This window comes from Hyperolius riggenbachi, chromosome 7 (assembly GCF_040937935.1).
Source record: "Hyperolius riggenbachi isolate aHypRig1 chromosome 7, aHypRig1.pri, whole genome shotgun sequence".
NCBI classification, from domain to species: domain Eukaryota; kingdom Metazoa; phylum Chordata; class Amphibia; order Anura; family Hyperoliidae; genus Hyperolius; species Hyperolius riggenbachi.
In genome coordinates this window covers 82,804,413-82,824,127 of record NC_090652.1, presented here as the reverse complement: position 1 = coordinate 82,824,127, position 19,715 = coordinate 82,804,413, and the positions used below count along the sequence as shown (strand labels likewise).

Sequence of the window (19,715 nt, the reverse complement as noted above, 5' to 3'; positions counted from 1 at the left end):
TGCAGTATAGGTTAGCTGGGCATATGTGCCTGTAGTATAGGTTATCTGGGCATATGTGCCTGTAGTATAGGTAAGCTAGGTACATGTGCCTGCAGTATAGGTTAGCTGGGCATATATGCCTGTAGTATAGGTTAGCTGGGCATATGTGCCTGTAGTATAGGTTAGCTGGGTATATGTGCCTGTAGTATAGGTTAGCTGGGCATATGTGCCTGCAGTACAGGTTAGCTGGACATATGTGCCTGTAGTATAGGTTAGCTGGGCATATGTCCCTGTAGTATAGCTTAGCTGGGCATATGTGCCTGCAGTATAGGTTAGCTGGGCATATGTGCCTGTAGTATAGGTTAGCTGGGCATATGTGCCTGTAGTATAGGTAAGCTAGGTACATGTGCCTGCAGTATAGGTTAGCTGGGCATATGTGCCTGTAGTATAGGTTAGCTGGGCATATGTGCCTGTAGTATAGGTTAGCTGGGCATATGTGCCTGTAGTATAGGTTAGCTGGGCATATGTGCCTGCAGTACAGGTTAGCTGGGCATATGTGCCTGTAGTATAGGTTAGCTGGGCATATGTGCCTGTAGTATAGGTTAGCTGGGCATATGTGCCTGTAGTATAGGTTAGCTGGGCATATGTGCCTGTAGTATAGGTTAGCTGGGCATATGTGCCTGCAGTATAGGTTAGCTGGGCATATGTGCCTGTAGTATAGGTTAGCTGGGCATATGTGCCTGTAGTATAGGTTAGCTGGGCATATGTGCCTGTAGTATAGGTTAGCTGGGCATATGTGCCTGCAGTATAGGTTAGCTGGGCATATGTGCCTGTAGTATAGGTTAGCTGGGCATATGTCCCTGTAGTATAGCTTAGCTGGGCATATGTGCCTGTAGTATAGGTTAGCTGGGCATATGTGCCTGTAGTATAGGTTAGCTGGGCACACGTTAGCACTTACCTCCCTCCAGCTCCAGCGGTGGCATCCTGGTCTCCACTCCCAATTCGGTGGCTGAGGGGTGCTGCTGGAATAGGTTGTGGCCGGGCGGCGCAAGTGGGGGCGGAAGTATTGCTTACAGCGCCGCCCCCAGCCATGACACTGCGTCATGGCAGAGCCGCCCCTGGCCTCTCAGCCACGCCTCTCTCCTCCCCGCGAGATCAGCGGCCAGCAGCAGAATCTGACAGCTGCTGGCCGCAAAAGTCAATGGGGCCGCGATCTAACAATCAGGCAGTCGCGATCTACCGGTAGATCGCGATCGACCTATTGGGCAGCCCTACTCCAGACCAACAAAGTCAAAGTGGCAAAACTTTCCTTTTATAGATGTGTTCATGAAACATTCTGAAACCTTCTGAAACCTTCATGAAACCGATGCTAACGTAAGTTTGTTTATTCCGCTACCCTATTATTCAGCCACAGAGAAACTGAACCCGGGTCTCTGAAGAGACGCTACTATTGTCGCTAGCTAGACAGAATAGGGTGTGTTTAACCGTTTTTATTTGCAGGTCTAGACTTAGCCAGTCAGTAGGCTCCTCTGTCCCATGGTAACAGAGGTGGTGGCAGTTATACCCTGAAATAGTGTGTAATTTGTATTACAGTAACTCACAGGCTCCCTTCTAGTCGGTCTGCTGCCAAAATCCCAGCGGTTTCTGTGCACCAATTGCGACCACAGCTTGCATGGTCTGTGTGCTGAAACCGATTGGAAGGCATTTTGCGGTCCGGCCACTAGGGGCACTGAGACAGTTTTTTCTGGCTCTGTACAAATTAACAAGCTGACACATCATTGCACTGGAGGTGTGTTTAGCTTCTAAGAGTAACAATGGTTAATTTGCATATATTCAGCAGTGTTGCACTGGGAGACATCTCAAGCTCACTCCAACCTGAATTATCGCAAATTCTTTCTGTTTTAAGAAAGCAAACTTTTGTTTTTCTTAGCATTTTAGTAAGGGGTTTTTTAGGACCATTGTAGTCCCTTACACACTCCAATGAGTTCTGTTTCACCATGAGCTTGCTGGTTAGTCTGTACCTCTTGGTGTTACAATCAATCCATGCCATGCACTGATGAGGATCAAACAATCCGAAACAGTCTGTATGCATGTTGGATTATTCTGGCTCTGTACAAATTAACAAGCTGACACATCATTGCATTCCAGCGGTTCTGGAGGTGTGTTTAGCTGCTAAGGGTAACAATGGTTAATTTGCATATATTTAGCAGTGTTGCACTGGGAGACATCTCAAGCTCACTCCAACCTGAATTATCGCAAATTCTTTCTGTTTTAAGAAAGCAAACTTTTGTTCTTCTGATACTCAGTTCATAAAGTACCGAATATATACTTGCATATAAACCGACCCGCGTATTAGCCGAGGTACCAAGTTCTCCCTCAGAAATCAGGAAAAAGTGATTGAATTGCATATAAGCCCCCTCCTCAGTATAGCCTCCTCCACAATAGCCAGATGTGCCCCTAGTACATGTTATCCCCTATCCCCATAGCTAGATTTGCCCTAAGGATGATACAGCTGTGTCTCAAGACACCACTAAACGGTGTCATAGATATGAGCCACAGCGATTGCCACACTTGAAGAATCCCTGATCATTGCACCACTGACACGTTGCTTGCACGCTCCGCTCCACAAGCCAGGGGACACAGGTAGTGTTGAACAGTGCACTCTGCACACCATGTTGCAGGGATGGGGGCACAGACACAGCAGGGAGCCAGCTGGCAAGAGCAGAATCACTAGTGCATGATCTTTATACTCCTCTGCCAGTAACAAAACCTGCTCCACCATCCTTCTGCTCCACTCGCTCGCATATAAGCCGAGGGGGTAACTATTTAGCACATTTTTTTGTGCTGAAAAATTAGGCTTATACCCGAGTATATAAGGTATGTTTGATTGGCAGCACTTGGCTACAGCGTATGTGATTTTTTTAAAACACCGTTTTTTGCATTTTGACTCTGGGCCCTTTCTTCAATGGGAAGCGCAATCGCAAGCGCAATCATGCAATAGCACAACCCGCAATTTTCTCTCGCCACGTTTCTACATGAAGCCTTTGGGAACGGAGCACAATCGAATCGCACTAGTGGAAAATTACCACCATGATTTACATGTTTTTGAAGTGGATTGCGGCTAGTGGAAAAGGGCCCTTAAGTTGAAATCTGGACAATAATGCACACACAATCTGCATTAGATCTAAAAGCTTATTGAAAATCATCGGGCTATTTCCACCTAATGTGGGTTTTACACGAGTTAGTGTCTGGCAAAAACAAATTGCCATATGCAGCTATTTTTCAGATGATGCGCGCATTCGTCCACTGATGAACATAGAGCCGCCGTGGATAAAGCACACATATCTTGGATATGTACAGGCTTATTGTGCGGAACAGTACATTACATTCTGACTTACCGGCCACTAGTGGAATAGATAATGACATGGTTTGAGGTTGTATCTTCCACTTTATAAGACCTGCTAAGGATTAATGAACATACAGCCAATAATCTTCAGTACCCAGTGTGAGGAGTCACATTATAAACAGCTGGCACTCATAGGTCTTCCACTGAAGACATGATTTGCACACAAGTATAACACTGCACTGAGCATCTCACCTTGATTTTAGTCAGTTTCTTCTGGATTTTGTTGGCCACAATTTCCTCCCAGTACTTCTCTCTGAGGAAATCCCAGAAGATGCGTCCAATGAAGGCATTTATCCAATACACACCTGGGGTGCTGGAGAGCGAGCGATCTATGAGGTGCTGTGTGGATGGGAGCAGATATTAGGTTGCAACTCACAAATACAAAGAGCCACAATCGCTGCACTTTTTTAAGAATCATAGAGAAACTCCTGGATCCTATAAAACCTGCCATAAATAACTATGTCTCTCCTCTTATTAGACAGAGGCGCTTGGTTAGTTCTCGGACGTATTATAGTTGCTCCGATATCTGCCTAATGAATCAGGATTGTACCTGCAAAACGCGTTGTATTCCTGAGCATTCAAATAAAGTGAATTGTTGACAAAACTCGACAGGATCGTGTCTACTTGTGGGGAGGTAAGCCAACCACTGCCTCCCTTTTAAACAGTTTATTTTAAAAAATTGTACTGTTGTGTTGTTGCCTCATGTTCAAATTTTCAGTGTATGTTCTAGTCCACCGTCTGTGGAGGGATGTTATCCCCATCCTTCCTGTCTACAGAGAGCTACTTCTTAATCCTGAGTGGGGTCAGGTCTAATTTCCCCAACCGCCTTATCAGTGGTTGCCTAAGTGGCAATCCTGATTAATCCTCTGAATAAGTTTACTTTTTACTTCAACCAGACTACACCATTGTGGGCTCTCGGTTTCCCTTTTTCTCACCTCTTATTTTGTTCTCTTAAAAACAATCCTAGCAGCAGAACATTTAGCTCGGGGGAGGAGGTTAATTCTGCCTCCTGAACCATCTGCCTGTTGGACACAGGACAACACTACCCATGATCCCTAGCCAGTGCAGTTTTTAGATTAAATTGCTCCCAGGGCGAGTATCAAAAAATACGCCCCCCCCCCCCCCCCCCCCCGGCCGATAAAAGAAAAAAAACCTCTGCCATCTGCACTTGGTGCACTTCTGTCCGCCTCTTATCAGCACATCGATGTTACAGATTGTTACGTGTTGCTGAAAAACAGACAGAAGTGCGCTAGTATGTACAGGCCCTAAAGAGTTTGGGCCGCTGACACTGTTCCCACCTCTTCAGTGACGTGTTGTGGGCAAGCACAGCATTGCGTGAGGGGAGAAATCAACACATGTGGTGATTGGCTCCTGCCTGCAAGGGGAGGGGTGTTGGGCCAGGGATGCTAGAAGCTGCAGCCATACCTCCCAACTTTTTGAGATGAGAAAGAGGGACATTGTAAAGGGAACCTAAACTGAGAAGGACATGGATTTTTCCTTTTAAAAAAATACCAGTTGCCTGACTCTCCTGCTGACACTGTGTCTTTAGATTAATACTTTTAGCCACAGCCCCTCAACAAGCATTCAGATCAGGTGCTCTGACTGAGGTCAGACTGGGTTAACTGCATGCTTGTTTCAGGTGTGTGCGATTCAGCCACTACTGCAGCCAACGAGATCAGCAAGACTGCCAGGCAACTGGTATTGCTTAAAAGGAAACATCCATATCCCTCTCAGTTTAGTTTCCCTTTAAGACACACCAAGTGCCAGATTTGTACTTTTTAACACCCGAGGCCCTCTGTCACCAGCCGCCCACACACCAATACACATATTCCAAACACCCCACACCAGCAGAAAAAGAACAGTACATGAAACTACCAAAGAAAGCTTTTTACATCCCACTGTTCCAGTATTAGGCCCTTCTTTGCTGACGTAGGTTTCTTCATAGCGCAAGCAAGCGTGTCAGTACTGGGCAGGCACAAGTAAGGTCTGCACATACCTGGTACAACTAAGGCACTTGTGCAAGCCTTTTTTACTGCACAAGCACTTCATTTTACTGGTCATGTATGGACCTTACTAGCATGCCCAGTACAGATACATTTGCCCACGCTCGTTTGCATACTGAAAAACCTAATCAACCAGAGAAGAACCCAGCACTGGAAAGGTGGGGTATAGGGAGATACAGGAAACCCATGGACTATCCTCCCCTTCCATAGAGGCACCACCGCTCCCAGCAAGCCCTACCCCCCCCCCCCCCCCATAATAGAAGTACCACAGCTCTCAGCATACTCCTTCCCTCCATAGAGACACCACAGCCCCCAGCATGCTCATTTTCTCCCATAGAGGCAACACAGTTCCCATATAGTATTGGATTGTCCCTCAGGCCCTCAAGAGATGGCTGGTGGGCCCCTCAGGCCTCCTCCAATGTGATGGAAGAACCAAGGAAGCAGTACTGGGTTGGCACTACAGTAAACACCTGATGCGTAGGGCTGTGCACGATAGGTTCTATAATGTGCTCTCCTCCATGTGCAGCTTCACAAGCGTGCTCAAGCAGTGAGGTAGATCCAAGAACATATAGAAAAGATGGGAAGCTGGCACTGCTGTGAACGCTGGTTTATTAATACAAAAGTATAAAATCACAGTGCAGTCTAGCAAACATGGGGAAAGAGATGGTAGACATACCAGAGTGAGAGGAGGCACAATGGTGGTGGTGGGTGATGGGATCAGGATGCCTGACGCCATTTCACAATCAGTTGCGTAGCCTCCGTAGAAGCGCAACCTAGCGTGAAACGGCCGTCAGGCATCCTGTACCCATCACCCACCACCACCATTGTGCCTCCTCTCACTCTGGTATGTCTACCATCTCTTTCCCCATGTTTACTAGACTGCACTGTGATTTTATACTTTTGTATTAATAAACCAGTGTTCACAGCAGTGTTCCTCCTCCAATGTGAACTGTGGTCACCTGGGACCCCTGCAGAACATGGAGCGCACTCACCTGTCCGGCTGGCTTGCTCCTCTGTGTGCTTCATCCTCGTGGGTGCGTCATGAGGCTCATGTGAAGATGAAAAGAGAAAAACTCACAGAGGAGCGCGCCTCCAGGGTGTTTCCCTAGCCGGCTCTGGGGCCCTGAAGGAAATCACAATACTATATGGAAGAGGAGGGGCATGCTGGGATCTGTGGTGCCTCTATGGAGGAAAGGAGCATGGTAGGAGCTACAGTATAATGCCTCTATAAAGGGGAGGGGGGAAAGGTCTTGCTGGGAGCAGTGGTACCTGTATAGGCTGGGAGCTGTACTTCTTTAGAAGGGGGGCTTGCTGGGAGCAGTGGTACCTTTATAGAAAGGGGAGGGGGGCTTGCTGGGATCAGTGGTACTTTTATAGAAAGGGGAGGGGGGCTTGCTGGGAGCAGTGGTAACTTTATAGAAAGGGGAGGGGGGCTTTCTGGGATCAGTGGTACCTTTATAGAAAGAGGAGGGGGGCTTGCTGGGATCAGTGGTACCTTTATAGAAAGGGGAGGGGGCTTGCTGGGAGCAGTAGTACCGTTATAGAAAGGGGAGGGGGGCTTTATGGGATCAGTGGTACCTTTATAGAAAGAGGAGGGGGGCTTGCTGGGAGCAGTGGTACCTTTATAGAAAGAGGAGGGGGGCTTGCTGGGAGCAGTGGCACCTTTATAGAAAGAGGAGGGGGGCTTTCTGGGGGCAGTGGCACCTTTATAGAAAGGGGAGGGGGCTTGCTGGGATCAGTGGTACCTTTATAGAAAGGGGAGGGGGCTTGCTGGGATCAGTGGTACCTTTATAGAAAGGGGAGGGGGCTTGCTGGGAGCAGTAGTACCGTTATAGAAAGGGGAGGGGGGCTTGCTGGGAGCAGTGGCACCTTTATAGAAAGGGGAGGGGGCTTGCTGGGATCAGTGGTACCTTTATAGAAAGGGGAGGGGGCTTGCTGGGAGCAGTAGTACCGTTATAGAAAGGGGAGGGGGGCTTGCTGGGATCAGTGGTACCTTTATAGAAAGGGGAGGGGGGCTTTCTGGGATCAGTGGTACCTTTATAGAAAGGGGAGGGGGGCTTTCTGGGATCAATGGTACCTTTATAGAAAGAGGAGGGGGGCTTGCTGGGAGCAGTAGTACCGTTATAGAAAGGGGAGGGGGACTTGCTGGGAGCAGTGGTACCTTTATAGAAAGAGGAGGGGGGCTTGCTGGGAGCAGTGGTACCTTTATAGAAAGAGGAGGGGGGCTTGCTGGGAGCAGTAGTACCGTTATAGAAAGGGGAGGGGGGCTTGCTGGGAGTAGTCGTACCTTTATAGAAAGGGGAGGGGGGCTTGCTGGGAGCAGTGGTACCTTTATAGAAAGAGGAGGGGGGCTTGCTGGGAGCAGTAGTACCGTTATACAGAGGGGAGGGAGGCTTGCTGGGAGCAGTGGTACCTTTATAGAAAGGGGAGGGGAGCTTGCTGGGAGTAGTCGTACCTTTATAGAAAGGGGAGGGGGGCTTGCTGGGAGTAGTCGTACCTTTATAGAAAGGGGAGGGGGGCTTGCTGGGAGTAGTCGTACCTTTATAGAAAGGGGAGGGGGCTTGCTGGGAGTAGTGGTACCTTTATAGAAAGGGGAGGGGGGCTTGCTGGAAGCAGTGTTAAGGGGAATAATGGGCCCCCTAATGCTGTGGGGTGGAGAAGGGGTTGTCAGGCCTCAGCAGCAGGACAGGTACTCACAGCATGCAGGCCAGGCAGGGACACAGGCAGCAGAAACACAGTCACATCCTGCCCATTAGCACTCTCCCCTTCCCCCGACACCATGATTTTGTCTGGACGGACTCTCGGAGGGGAGGGAAGAAGCTGCCTGTGATGTGACCCACCCGTAAGTTATAATCCCTGCCAGGCTGTCAGAGATGGGATGCAGGCAAGTGTTATGCCTGCAGCTGCCTGTGTGTTTGCTCTGCCCACCGCATCAGTTATAACTGTCCAGTTTCCCTGCACTTATGAGCCCCCTGCCCTACCACACTCACTATCATTCATTCTAGCCGTTAGCTGGAACCTGCGCCCAGAGCTGGGACAAGGTCTTCCAGCACCCAAGGCTGAGACACCAAAGTGCGCCCCTCCATCCCTGCCACCCGAGCCATCAAACACTGATTGCTATTAGACTAAGAGGGCCACAGGGCCCACAACCTCCCCAATACCTTAATATCTAGTTATCTGGCTTGCAGTCACTGCTATGTATCCCCTTTTGTTATTTCTTTCTGCTTCAAACACATTAGGAATGACAGCTGAATGAATTGTGCGCCCCCTCCTACACTGCGCCCTGAGGCTGGAGCCTCTCCAGCCTATGCCTTGGCCCGGCCCTGCCTGCGCCTCCCCCCTTCCCACTGAGAGCAGCCATATCAGAAGAGCGACAGGGGAAGAGCTGGGCTAACTACCTGCCTCTGTTGCCACAGGTCACGAAGTCCAGGAGGAGAGAAGAAGCAGCAGGAACCTTGGGCAGGAAAACACACACGTGGTCCGCAGCAAGTCCTATCTTCCTCCTAGGGAACCCCGACAGCTGCAGTACCGCTACTGTATGTCAGTGTCACCACACGCTGGTAATGTGGTGTTCACTTGACGTTGCAGCCAAGGAAGGCAACAGGAGGACGCCCAGGAGGAGTGCAGCTAAGAGGTGATCGCGCTGGTCTTTTTTGGTTAGGCTGCACCGCGCGTCACCATCTTTCACTCCTACTTCTGCCTGCGCCCCCTTCTCCTCACTGCCACTCTGCGCCCCGTGCGGTTGCACGCCCCGCACGTGCCTAAAATCGGCCATGTCCCTAGCAGCAGCTGTTAAAGTGGAATAAAACTCACAACTTCCTCTCTTCTCTAAAAGGTTAGCCACAGCATGATAACATTTATGGAAAAAAAAATCATTACAATTCATGGAAATTCTAAGAAAACCCCTGTGTTTACTGGACGCCACAGCAGAGCTCCTCTGCGGTCTATTCACAGCTGCTGATTAGACTAGACACTTTGATCTGGTTAAACAAACGCAGAACAAAGATCAGTGACTTTCTTCAGCAACTATATGAGGAATAAAGATTTTCGATTGTGCACTGTGCAAGCGTTTAACTACAACACCAATGCTTTATTTTATGACTGCAAGTTATCAAGGGTTGTTTGAGCAAAGGTGACGGGCTGATAAAATTAATATAAAAAATAAATATGTACATTTGCATCAGCTTTACATTATTAGCATCTCTTTGACCATGTCTAGTTGGCAGCTGAGCCTGGGGATATTGAAGAAGTTTGTGATTATACTTCCTAAACAGACAGTGGCCATTCACCTTTCTCCGTGGGGTGGGGCTGCTGGTTTCGCTTTGATGAGGGCTGGGGGAGGGGCTTGCAATCTCGGGTGGGATGAAGCAGGAGATGTAGTTGTTGTAGTCCAGAAGTAACTTTTGCCTGACATTCCCTGACAAGTCTCTGGGCTTCAGCAAACAGGGAATATCCTCTGTGCTTTCCCCGCCGCTAATACTGGCTCCGCCCCAACTGCACGGGCTGGACAGTGGGTTTGGTGCTGAACCTGTGGGAGAAGAGGGTAAAACACATTACTTAGGCAAGGAAACGTATTTAAAAACGTCTGCCTGTTTTTTAATTAATTGTTGAACTGTTCACTAGCAGGTTGTACTGCACATAAAGTCTAAAATCATATCTCTGTCTCAGGGGAACACTGTACCTGGGAATGGGGGGAACCTGTTGTCCATGGAATACACTCTAGTTTCAGACACAACATTGAATAATCCCCAAGACAACCATGGCTGATCCCTTCCATCACTCCTTTCCATATCATTAAGGTCAGCAAGGGGTGCTTTAGCTACGGCCTTATGTAGGGCTCTGCTCCTCCTCTACACCTCTGGTCAAAAGTTCCTGGAAGATGAACCGTGATTTCAACAATGCAACGGCTATAATTATTTCTCTAATTTTGAGGCCTGCACAAAAGATGAAGAAGCTGACTGGCTGCTGGGGCAACATAGACCATTTTTAATTTGGGTACTTTGATTGTGATGTCCCGAGTGTCTCTTAAAATTCACTATCTGAATAGAGAAAGAAAGTTAAGCCAGAAAAACCTAATTGAAGGTCCAATTACCTGTTTTGCTGTCACTTCTAGTTGCCACTTGTCGTCCAGACAGGGACCCTCGGATTGCTTTAACCAAATGTTGGTACCATTCTTCTTTGTTTCTTCCTGTCCTTCCAAAAAGGAATAAAGTCCGCCCCTTAGAGTCTGCATGGATCTTCTCAGAGTCCTCTTTGTCCTGTTGTGGAATATCTTCACCATCATTGCATGCTACAACTGGGTTCTGGAGAGCGATGTCTTCTGACTTATGCAACTGGATGCATATAGGATACTTCTTGTTCCAAAGTCTTTTCTTGGCCAGGCCATATGGAAAGAGATAAACCTAGAGGCAAAGTTGTAGACGTACTCTAATAAATACAAGAACAATCAGAGCCATAATAACAAATTGTGTGGCTCTACAGCAAAAATTAAATGGAGGGAACAGCAGAATACAGAAGAGAGAGAGTGGATGGGATGGTAGGTGGCAGAGACAGTGCAGGATATCAGGCAATGAGTGGAGAGGAGACAGTGTAGGCCAGCGATAGTTGAGAAGGAAGGGGGAGAAGGCAGCAGGGTCAGTGGATGCGATGGTAGGTGGCAGAGACAGCGCAGGGTATCAGGCAATGAGTGGAGAGGAGAAAGTGTAGGCCAGTGATAGTGGAGATGGAAGAGGGAGAAGGCCGCAGGGTCAGTGATGGGTGAGTGGTTGAAATGGTAGGTGGCAGAGACAGTGCAGGATATCAGGCAATAAGTGGAGCGGAGACAGTGTAGGCCAGCGATAGTGGAAAAGGAAGGGGGCAGGCGCGTCGCTAGCGTCACATATCGGTGGCACGTGCCACGGATATGGCTTTGGGGTGCCCCTAATGACTGCTCTGGGGTGCCCAACGGGAGTGCCACGAATGTTTTTACTTTGCGCGGCCGCCGTTTACACAATACGGCGGCCGCCATGTTGTGGGCGGTGCTCGCCGCTCAGAAGCACTAGTGATGGGAATTCCGGCTCTTTTCAGAGAATCGACTCTTCTGAATCGGCTCCCATTAAAGAGCCGGCTCTTACGGCTCTGAATCGGCTCTTCATTAAATATCACTAAACACCACTCAGAATCGGAGTAAAAGCCCTGCCCCGTCTCCATGACAATTCCAGACTGCTTCTCTGACTGGGGCAATCCCTCCTGCTACTGCTCTGCTCCGCCCCATACACTCCAACAAGCTGCAAGAGGAGGACTACATCTCCCAACATGCCTCAGCGCCCTTTATTGCAGAGCAAAGCAGAGCTCTGTGGGGCGGCTGAGGAATCGGCTGAGAACCGGCTCTTGTCGTTCGCAGCAAAGAGCCGGCTCTTAGAGCCGGCTCGTTCGCGAACGACCCATCACTAAGAAGCACTGCTGGTCCCCTTTTCCATCTGCCCCCTGCCTAATCAGGAGCACCAGGCAGGGGGCGCGAGATTGAATGAATAGGCAGGGGGCTGGAGAGAGCGTGAGTAGCTCCGCCCCCTGCACGTGTAGTGAAGCCATCTCGGAGGAGCCAGTTTTGAATTGCCCGCCAGGTGCCCGCTGCGCTGACCCTCGCTGATCCTCTGCATGCCATGCCACCAAGAGGGACTAAGAAGAAGCCTCTGCTGCAGAGAGTGAGGGGGAGAACTGCCAGAGCCAGCCTGGAGGTCGGACTCCGGACACAGGCAGGATGCAGCCGCGGAGGCGGCAGCTAGATAACCCCGTGCGTGGCAGACTGCAGACTCCAGACCAGGGAGGAGGTGGTAATGTACTGTTTACACTGCCAGGGTGTGTGTGTGTGTGTGTGTGTGTGTGTGTGTGTGTGTGTGTACTGTGTGTGTGTGTGTGTACTGTGTGTGTGTGTGTGTGTGTGTGTGTGTGTGTGTGTGTGTGTGTGTGTGTGTGTGTGTGTGTGTGTGTAGTGTGTCTGTCAGTGCCCCAGCCTCTGTGCCCCATTGTGTATGTATGTGTGTATGTATGTATGTATGTGTGTATGTCTGTGCCCCATTGTGTGTGTCTGTGCCTGAGCCCCATCCTACATGTCCCATTACAGTCTAGGCTGTTCCTATGTGCCTGTACTGATAGCTGCAGTGTGTGCTGATCTCTGCTACCTCCAGTATGTACAGTATAAGCCGTTACTCTGTACCTGTACTGATACTAAACTAGCTGCAGTGTGTGCTGATCTCTGCTACCTCCAGTATGTACAGTATAAGCCGTTACTCTGTACCTGTACTGATACTAAACTAGCTGCAGTGTGTGCTGATCTCTGCTACCTCCAGTATGTACAGTATAAGCCGTTACTCTGTACCTGTACTGATACTAAACTAGCTGCAGTGTGTGCTGATCTCTGCTGCCTCCAGTATGTACAGTATAAGCCGTTACTCTGTGCCTGTACTAATAGCTGCAGTGTGTGCTGATCTCTGCTACACCAGTATGTACAGTATAAGCTGTTACTCTGTACCTGTACTGATACTAAACTAGCTGCAGTGTGTGCTGATCTCTGCTACCTCCAGTATGTACTGTATAAGCCGTTACTCTGTACCTGTACTGATACTAAACTAGCTGCAGTGTGTGCTGATCTCTGCTGCCTCCAGTATGTACAGTATAAGCTGTTACTCTGTGCCTGTACTGATAGCTGCAGTGTGTGCTGATCTCTGCTACCCCCAGTATGTACAGTATAAGCCGTTACTCTGTACCTGTGCTGATAGTAAACTAGCTGCAGTGTGTGCTGATCTCTGCTGCCTCCAGTATGTTCAGTATAAGCCGTTACTCTGTACCTGTACTGATAGTAAGCTAGCTGCAGTGTGTGCTGATCTCTGCTGCCTCCAGTATGTACAGTATAAGCCGTTACTCTGTGCCTGTACTGATAGTAAACTAGCTGCAGTGTGTGCTGATCTCTGCTACCTCCAGTATGTACAGTATAAGCCTTTACTCTGTGCCTGTACTGATAGTAAACTAGCTGCAGTATGTGCTGATCTTTGCTACCTCCAGTATGTACTGTATAAGCTGTTACTCTGTGCCTGTACTGATAGTAAACTAGCTGCAGTGTGTGCTTATCCCTGCTACTTTTATTATGTAAAGTATTAGCTGTAAAGCCTGGTACACACATACAATTTTGATTAGCCAATTTTAGCTCTGTTCATCAAATTCATTGTTTGTTGGCCCACTTACTGCATGGGGTTGGTAAAATTGGTCAGTGATTGACCATTCAAAATTGTATGTGCGTATACATCTTTGATTTATGCCTATACTGATTGTCAATTATTTAAATAAAGGACATGGGGCTCCATCTAATATTTTGATGGGCAGGCCGGCTATCTGTAGCTTACACCGCTGCTAAGTTCATGTAAATTTGGCCCCACCCATGGCCACGCCCACTCACGGTATGACCATGCCCATTTTTTGCCACGGCGCACGCAACGCGCCGCATACCCCCCTCGCCTTGTGCCCACAGGTGCCCCCAATCTTCAAGGACCCTAGGAACGCCCCTGAAGGGGGAGAAGGCAGCATGGTCAATGAATGGGATGGCAGGTGACAGAGAAAGCACAGGGGCAGTGCACCCATCAGGGGGGGACAACTGACACTGCAGTGAGGGGCCCAGGGCTTCTGGGCGCCCTCCCCCCAAAGTGCTGGAAGCGCTGCATGTGCTGGCTGCGGGCCTGTGGCTCACTAACCAACACACTGCGTTTCAGCACTGAAAGAAGAGTGACATCAGCGCTTGAACGTGGGGAGCAGATGAGTGAGCCCGCTACTATACTATACTGGGGAACCTATACCTGGCTACCTATACTGGGGGCACCAGGAAGAAAAGAGGGGGACAAAAGAGAACAGATAAAGGATAAGAACGGACCTACAAGTCCCTCATCTCATTTGTTAACCGGGGACTACCTGTATTTTGCTAGTATTTTATCTCCACCCACAACATGCCATGGCAACGGCCACTTTTCGCCGCATCAATCTGTGCATGCTGCTTTCTTCAGTGTTGGAGCCATGCACATTTTCCGTCGCAGTGCACTTCACGCACGTACATGGGGGTGGGGTGGCTAGTGGACGGGCAGAGCAACCAGTGGGTGGGCCCAGGGAGAGGGGGGGCAGGCTTGATGATGTGTGAGGCGCCCCAAAATTTCTGATGGCGGCCCTGCACAGGGTATCAAGCAATGAGTGGAGAGGAGACAGTGTAGGCCATTGATAGTGGAGAAGGAAGGGGGGGGGGGGGGAGGCAGCAGTGATGGGTCAGTGGATGGGGTGGTAGGTGGCAGAGACAGTGCAGGGTATCAGGCAACGAGTGGAAAGGAGACAGTGTAGGCCAGTGATAGTGGAGAAGGAAGGGGGAGAAGGCAGCAGGGCCAGTGATGGGGGAGTGGATGGGATGGTAGGTGGCAGAGACAGCGCAGGGCATCAGGCAATGAGTGGAGAGGAGACAGTGTAGGCCAGTGATAGTGGAGAAGTAAGGGGGAGAAGGCAGCAGGGCCAGTGATGGGGGAGTGGATGGGATGGTAGGTGGCAGAGAAAGCGCAGGGCATCAGGCAGTGAGTGGAGAGAAGACAGTTTAGGCCAGCGATAGTGGAGAAGGCAGCAGGGCTGATGGCAGCAGAGAACACAGACAACTATTAAAAGTGGAATAAAACTCAGACATAACATTCAATAACTATATGTTTTCCTACCTTTTTATTAAACAGTTGCCATATTTGCTTTTGTGCACAAGGAATATTGTCGGTTTACAAATTACAAGTTCCCAATGTACAGTTTATCTGCTCTGAAAGTTGCTACTGACATACTAGAAGCAGAGAGAGCTCAGATTCAGCACTTTGCTAATGTTTACTAATTGTAGCTGACAAAGAAATGTAACAGTCGAGTATAGTACCGCGTTAGCCATCAGTAAGCATTGTACCGTGTTAGATATCTTGTAAGCATACAGGATTTAGTCTGATGAAGGCACAATACCCGAAAGCTTTCTCTTAGATATATTTTCTGCAGTTAGCCAATAAATGGTATCATCCTGATTCAAAACTTCTTGCTTTTAAAGAAATGAAAACAAAAGATAATGTTATCACCTCTTTGGATGTGGCAGACAGCTGTCCACTGAAGAAGAAAGTCCTGTGTTAAGTGTTTGAATGCTGTTCTGCTACCAGTGTTTTTTCTGGTAGTAGGTTTTTGCTGTAAAGAATCCTTTAGAGCAAAGAAGAAATGTTGATTTTCACACCACTTTAATAAGAACAGCAAGCTAACAAGTATAGGTTAGTAAACCAAAAGATATGCTCTTCAGGTGCATGCACTGGAATCAACAATCAATATGAAAAAAGGTACACACAAACAGTTTGCATATGCTACTCAACTAAGTGTATTGATTTCTCAAGAATCAGCACATCAGATGCTTATACACACACCCATCTCTTGGGCAGGGCCGGATTTCTGGCAAGGCCGCATAGGCCATGGCCTAGGGAACCAGAAATTCAGCCTTGTTTTGGGGCGGCTGAGTGAGGGGCAGTAAAGTGGAAGGGGACAAGGGGCAAACGGAGCTATCAGTCATGCTGTCCGCTTTTGAAGGCTGCAGCCTGTCTGAATCAGATCGCATCCTGCGAGTTCTGAGAGGAGCTCTGACTCCCATTCTCTTCAATTTGATAATAGAGATTGATTGACACATTGCGGCATTCAGATGATTGTCTACGAGCAAATGCTGTTTTGATAAAGGGGACCCAAATGGCTCCAAAAATATTGGCGTTTTTATAAACAAAACGAATAAAGATACATATTGGATGTGCCAGCTTCCTGAGAGTGCATCATCCTTCTTTTCCAGCTGTAGCACTCCCCCTTAAGGTATGATCCGGTAGTGAATGCGAGGCAACACTAACTTTCTGATGCCGTCAGCTGCAGCCTGCACTCTCATCCGGCTCCAAGATGAGTCCTCTGCTCCTCCAGTAAACACACTGCATAGGAGGCATAGATGCAGCCAGACCCAATCCATCCCTGGTCCCCCGCTGCTATCTGCAAACTCTAATGCAGGACAGCTGCGCTTGGACCGGGTCTGGTGATAGTTGGCCTTGGGCGGTAAGAAATACAAATCCAGCCCTGATCTTGGGGCTATATATGGAAATGGACCCAATGTATGGTGGGTATGTATAGGTATTTAATATGCTATAATTCTTGATATACCAATACACTCGGTGCAGCATTCACTGGGAGTGTGCTTAATTTTTTTTTATATTAGCACAAAAAATATGTTTAGTGCTCTCTGTCTTCCTTCTGCTACATTTGACACTGCTTATTTATAAAAATTTCTTTGAAGATAATTAAAGAGGCCCTGTAGTGACAATAGAATGCAGTAAATTATCCAGGTTACCCACTTTAATGTTAAATATCCCAGTATCAGCATCAGAAACACTTCCTATAGCTATATATTGCTGTATATTGTTATATTGCCCCACCCTCCCACTGAGGCTTAGCCTAGGCTGTTTATTATGTAGAAGACCTCCTACCCCCACCCCCGAGCAGTCTGGGAGACCAGCTATGTTTTTATACTGGCTTAAGAACTCTCAGTAAATGAACAATCCACAGGGATCACCTGACAGGACAAAATATGTCACCACCAGTGATAAATGTCAGAATGTAAATCAGGGAGAGGAAAGATTTTTCAATAAGAAAACACTGACTAAATAATCTATAAATGAATACTGTAAAAAAAAATGCAATTTTATTCATTATGTTATTTTGGTTATAGTTTCTCTTTAACCAGTTCACCCCCAAGGGTTTTTATCCTAACGGACCAGAGCAATTTTCAGTTGTCAGCGCTCCTCCCTTTTATTCCCTAATAACTTTATTACTACTTATCACAAGAAAATGATCTATACCTCGTTTTTTTCGCCACCAATTAGGCTTTCTGTGGATAGTACATTTTTCTAAGAATTTTTTTATTCTAAATGCATTTTAATGAGAAAAACAGAAAAAAAAAGAAAAAAAATCATTATTTCTCAGTGTTCAGCCTTTATAGTTTTAAAATTAAACATTCTCCTGTGGATAAAACAAACACGTTTTATTTGCCCAGTGGTCCCGATAATTAAACCGTTTAGATTATGTCCCTACCACAATGTATGGCGACAGTATATTATTTTGAAATATAAGTGGTTATTTTTCTGTTTGTTCTGGCCATAATTACAAGCCCCTATGTAATAAATTAAAATTAATTTCCCCCCATAAAATATAGAATAAAAAAAGCTGAGTCCCTAAGGCAACTATTTATTTATTTTTTTTAAGCTGATTTTTTTTTTACAAGTGTTTTTTTTGGGGGGGAGGGTTGGAAGTGTAATTTTATTAATGATGTGTATATACTTGAAAATGTATGTATTTTGTAAGTGTAATATACTTTTTGGCCACAAGATGGCGCTGGTGAACACTCATAGGACGTGTTCACTTTTTTTTTTTTTTTTTTTACACACTTTATTAAACTGTTACATTTCCTGTTTATGTGAATGGACGTAGCCGCTGTTCGCGGTCACGTCCATTCACTCCAGGCACTGCGATTGGGTAGAGGACTGTTCAGTCCTCTTCCCCAATCGCCCAGCACGGGATCCCGACGGTAATGGCGGCGGTAGCGGCGGACACACGGCGGTAGCAGCGGCGGGAATGCGCGACGTATTAAAACGTCATGTTGCTGTTAATAGAGGTAAGCATGACGTTTTAATACGTTAGGATGGCGGTAAATGGTTAATGTCCGGTTGTGTTAAAATCTCCTTTTAATGACAGAAGAGAAGGCAACTGTCTATTGGCATTTTTCTATAGGGTTGAATGGATGGCTGAAATGACCAATCCGGTGAATGTACTGTGATGCGTTAGCGTCTTTCTTTTTTTTTTTTTTTTCTTATGTTTTTCAAGGCAAGGAGATTGTTTTCACTGCTTGTCAGCTCACTTGCTTTGCTAACAATTTTTACGCAGGAGGTGTAAATGATTTATGAGGCTGGAACACCTTTCACCACTGTCGCATCACTGCAAACAGTGGCTGAAAATGAAATACAGTATGTATCATTTCCTTTAGCGCTACAAAATGCCTTAAAGAGGAACTTTAGCGGAAAGAGGAAAAAAATAAAAATAAATGAATGCATTGCAAAGTGAGAAGTTAAAAATAGAAGCAAGATCAAGAAATGATTGATATTCACCATGTAATTTGTTTATATTGTTTGATCCACAATCAGCCTGCTAGTCATCATCTATACTACTGGCAGACATGAAAAAGCACCAACTGCCGTTATTAATAACCACACCCCCTAACATTGCAGTATGCTAAAAGGTTCGTTGGCATAGCCATGCCAATGTTTAGGATGGGCAGAGAAATGGAGTAGTGTGTTCTACTTGATAATAATGATAATAATAATCCAAACATTTGCATAGTGCTTTACTCCTGTTGGGCTCAAAGCGCTCAAGAGCTGCAGCCACTGGGACGCGCTCAAGAAGCCACCCAGCAGTGTTAGGGAGTCTTGCCTTGAACTCCTTACTGAATAGGTACTGACCCTAGCCAGGTTTTGAACCCTGGTCTCCCATGTCACACTGGATAGTGTACTGGTTTGATGAAGCACACCTTTCCTGATGCAGTCCCATCAATTCATTTGAGAAGCGCCAAAAATGTTTGAGGACCTCAGGCACTCCAGGGTTGGAGGTGGACATCACTGGTTTAAAGAGTCTGCTGGTTTACAACGGGGTGCTTTTATGTCCTCCTGGTGAAGTGTCGGAATTAAGCCACTAGTTATTTCAGTTTTCAGGTCTAGTGCAACAAGACCAATATGTTAATTTGAGAACTTGGTGTGTTCAGACACGGCAGATCACCTCTTACCTGAGCATTGGTTATGTCATCAGTCTCCTCACTGGCAAACAACATTTCTGGGATCTCCTCCCCAAAGGTGGACCTTCGTGGCAAATTGCTCTTTGGATAGCAGCGTTTTAAGGTCGTCCCTTCCAGCATTACAAACACAGAATGCGTGAGAGCAGGATGATACGTCTCAGGATCGTAGGAAAACATTTCATTCATCCAGCCCTAAGTACAAAAGAAGCACAGTGATTACAGAGGACATGATGTTTAATGGTTAGTTACTTATATCACACTATCCGTACTGTATAGTGTGGAAGCTGGTGGATTTGGCATGGGATGATGATGAATTTGGGTACCTGGTGCCAAAATGTGTTGGTATGCAGTGCCTGGTTTGGGCACCATGTTATGTACAGACTTCTAAGCACCTAAGTCACCGCCTGGTAAGACTGTTGAAGAAGCTCATCAATGGAATGTGAAAATG

The 19,715-nt window shown here is 47.2% G+C and overlaps 1 protein-coding gene across 2 annotated transcripts in view; it reads right to left on the bottom strand.

Moving 5' to 3' along the window:
- LOC137524392 (testis-expressed protein 2-like) overlaps positions 1 to 19,715 on the bottom strand; it is a 155,967-nt gene that overhangs the window by 52,467 nt on the left and 83,785 nt on the right. For both annotated transcript variants that reach the window (XM_068244169.1, XM_068244168.1), the window contains 4 exons: positions 19,259 to 19,459; positions 10,481 to 10,790; positions 9,678 to 9,916; positions 3,578 to 3,724 (listed from right to left, as the gene is read on the bottom strand). In XM_068244169.1, coding sequence (XP_068100270.1) covers positions 3,578 to 3,724; positions 9,678 to 9,916; positions 10,481 to 10,790; positions 19,259 to 19,459 — 897 coding nt within the window. The remainder of the gene's footprint in view (positions 1 to 3,577; positions 3,725 to 9,677; positions 9,917 to 10,480; positions 10,791 to 19,258; positions 19,460 to 19,715) is intronic.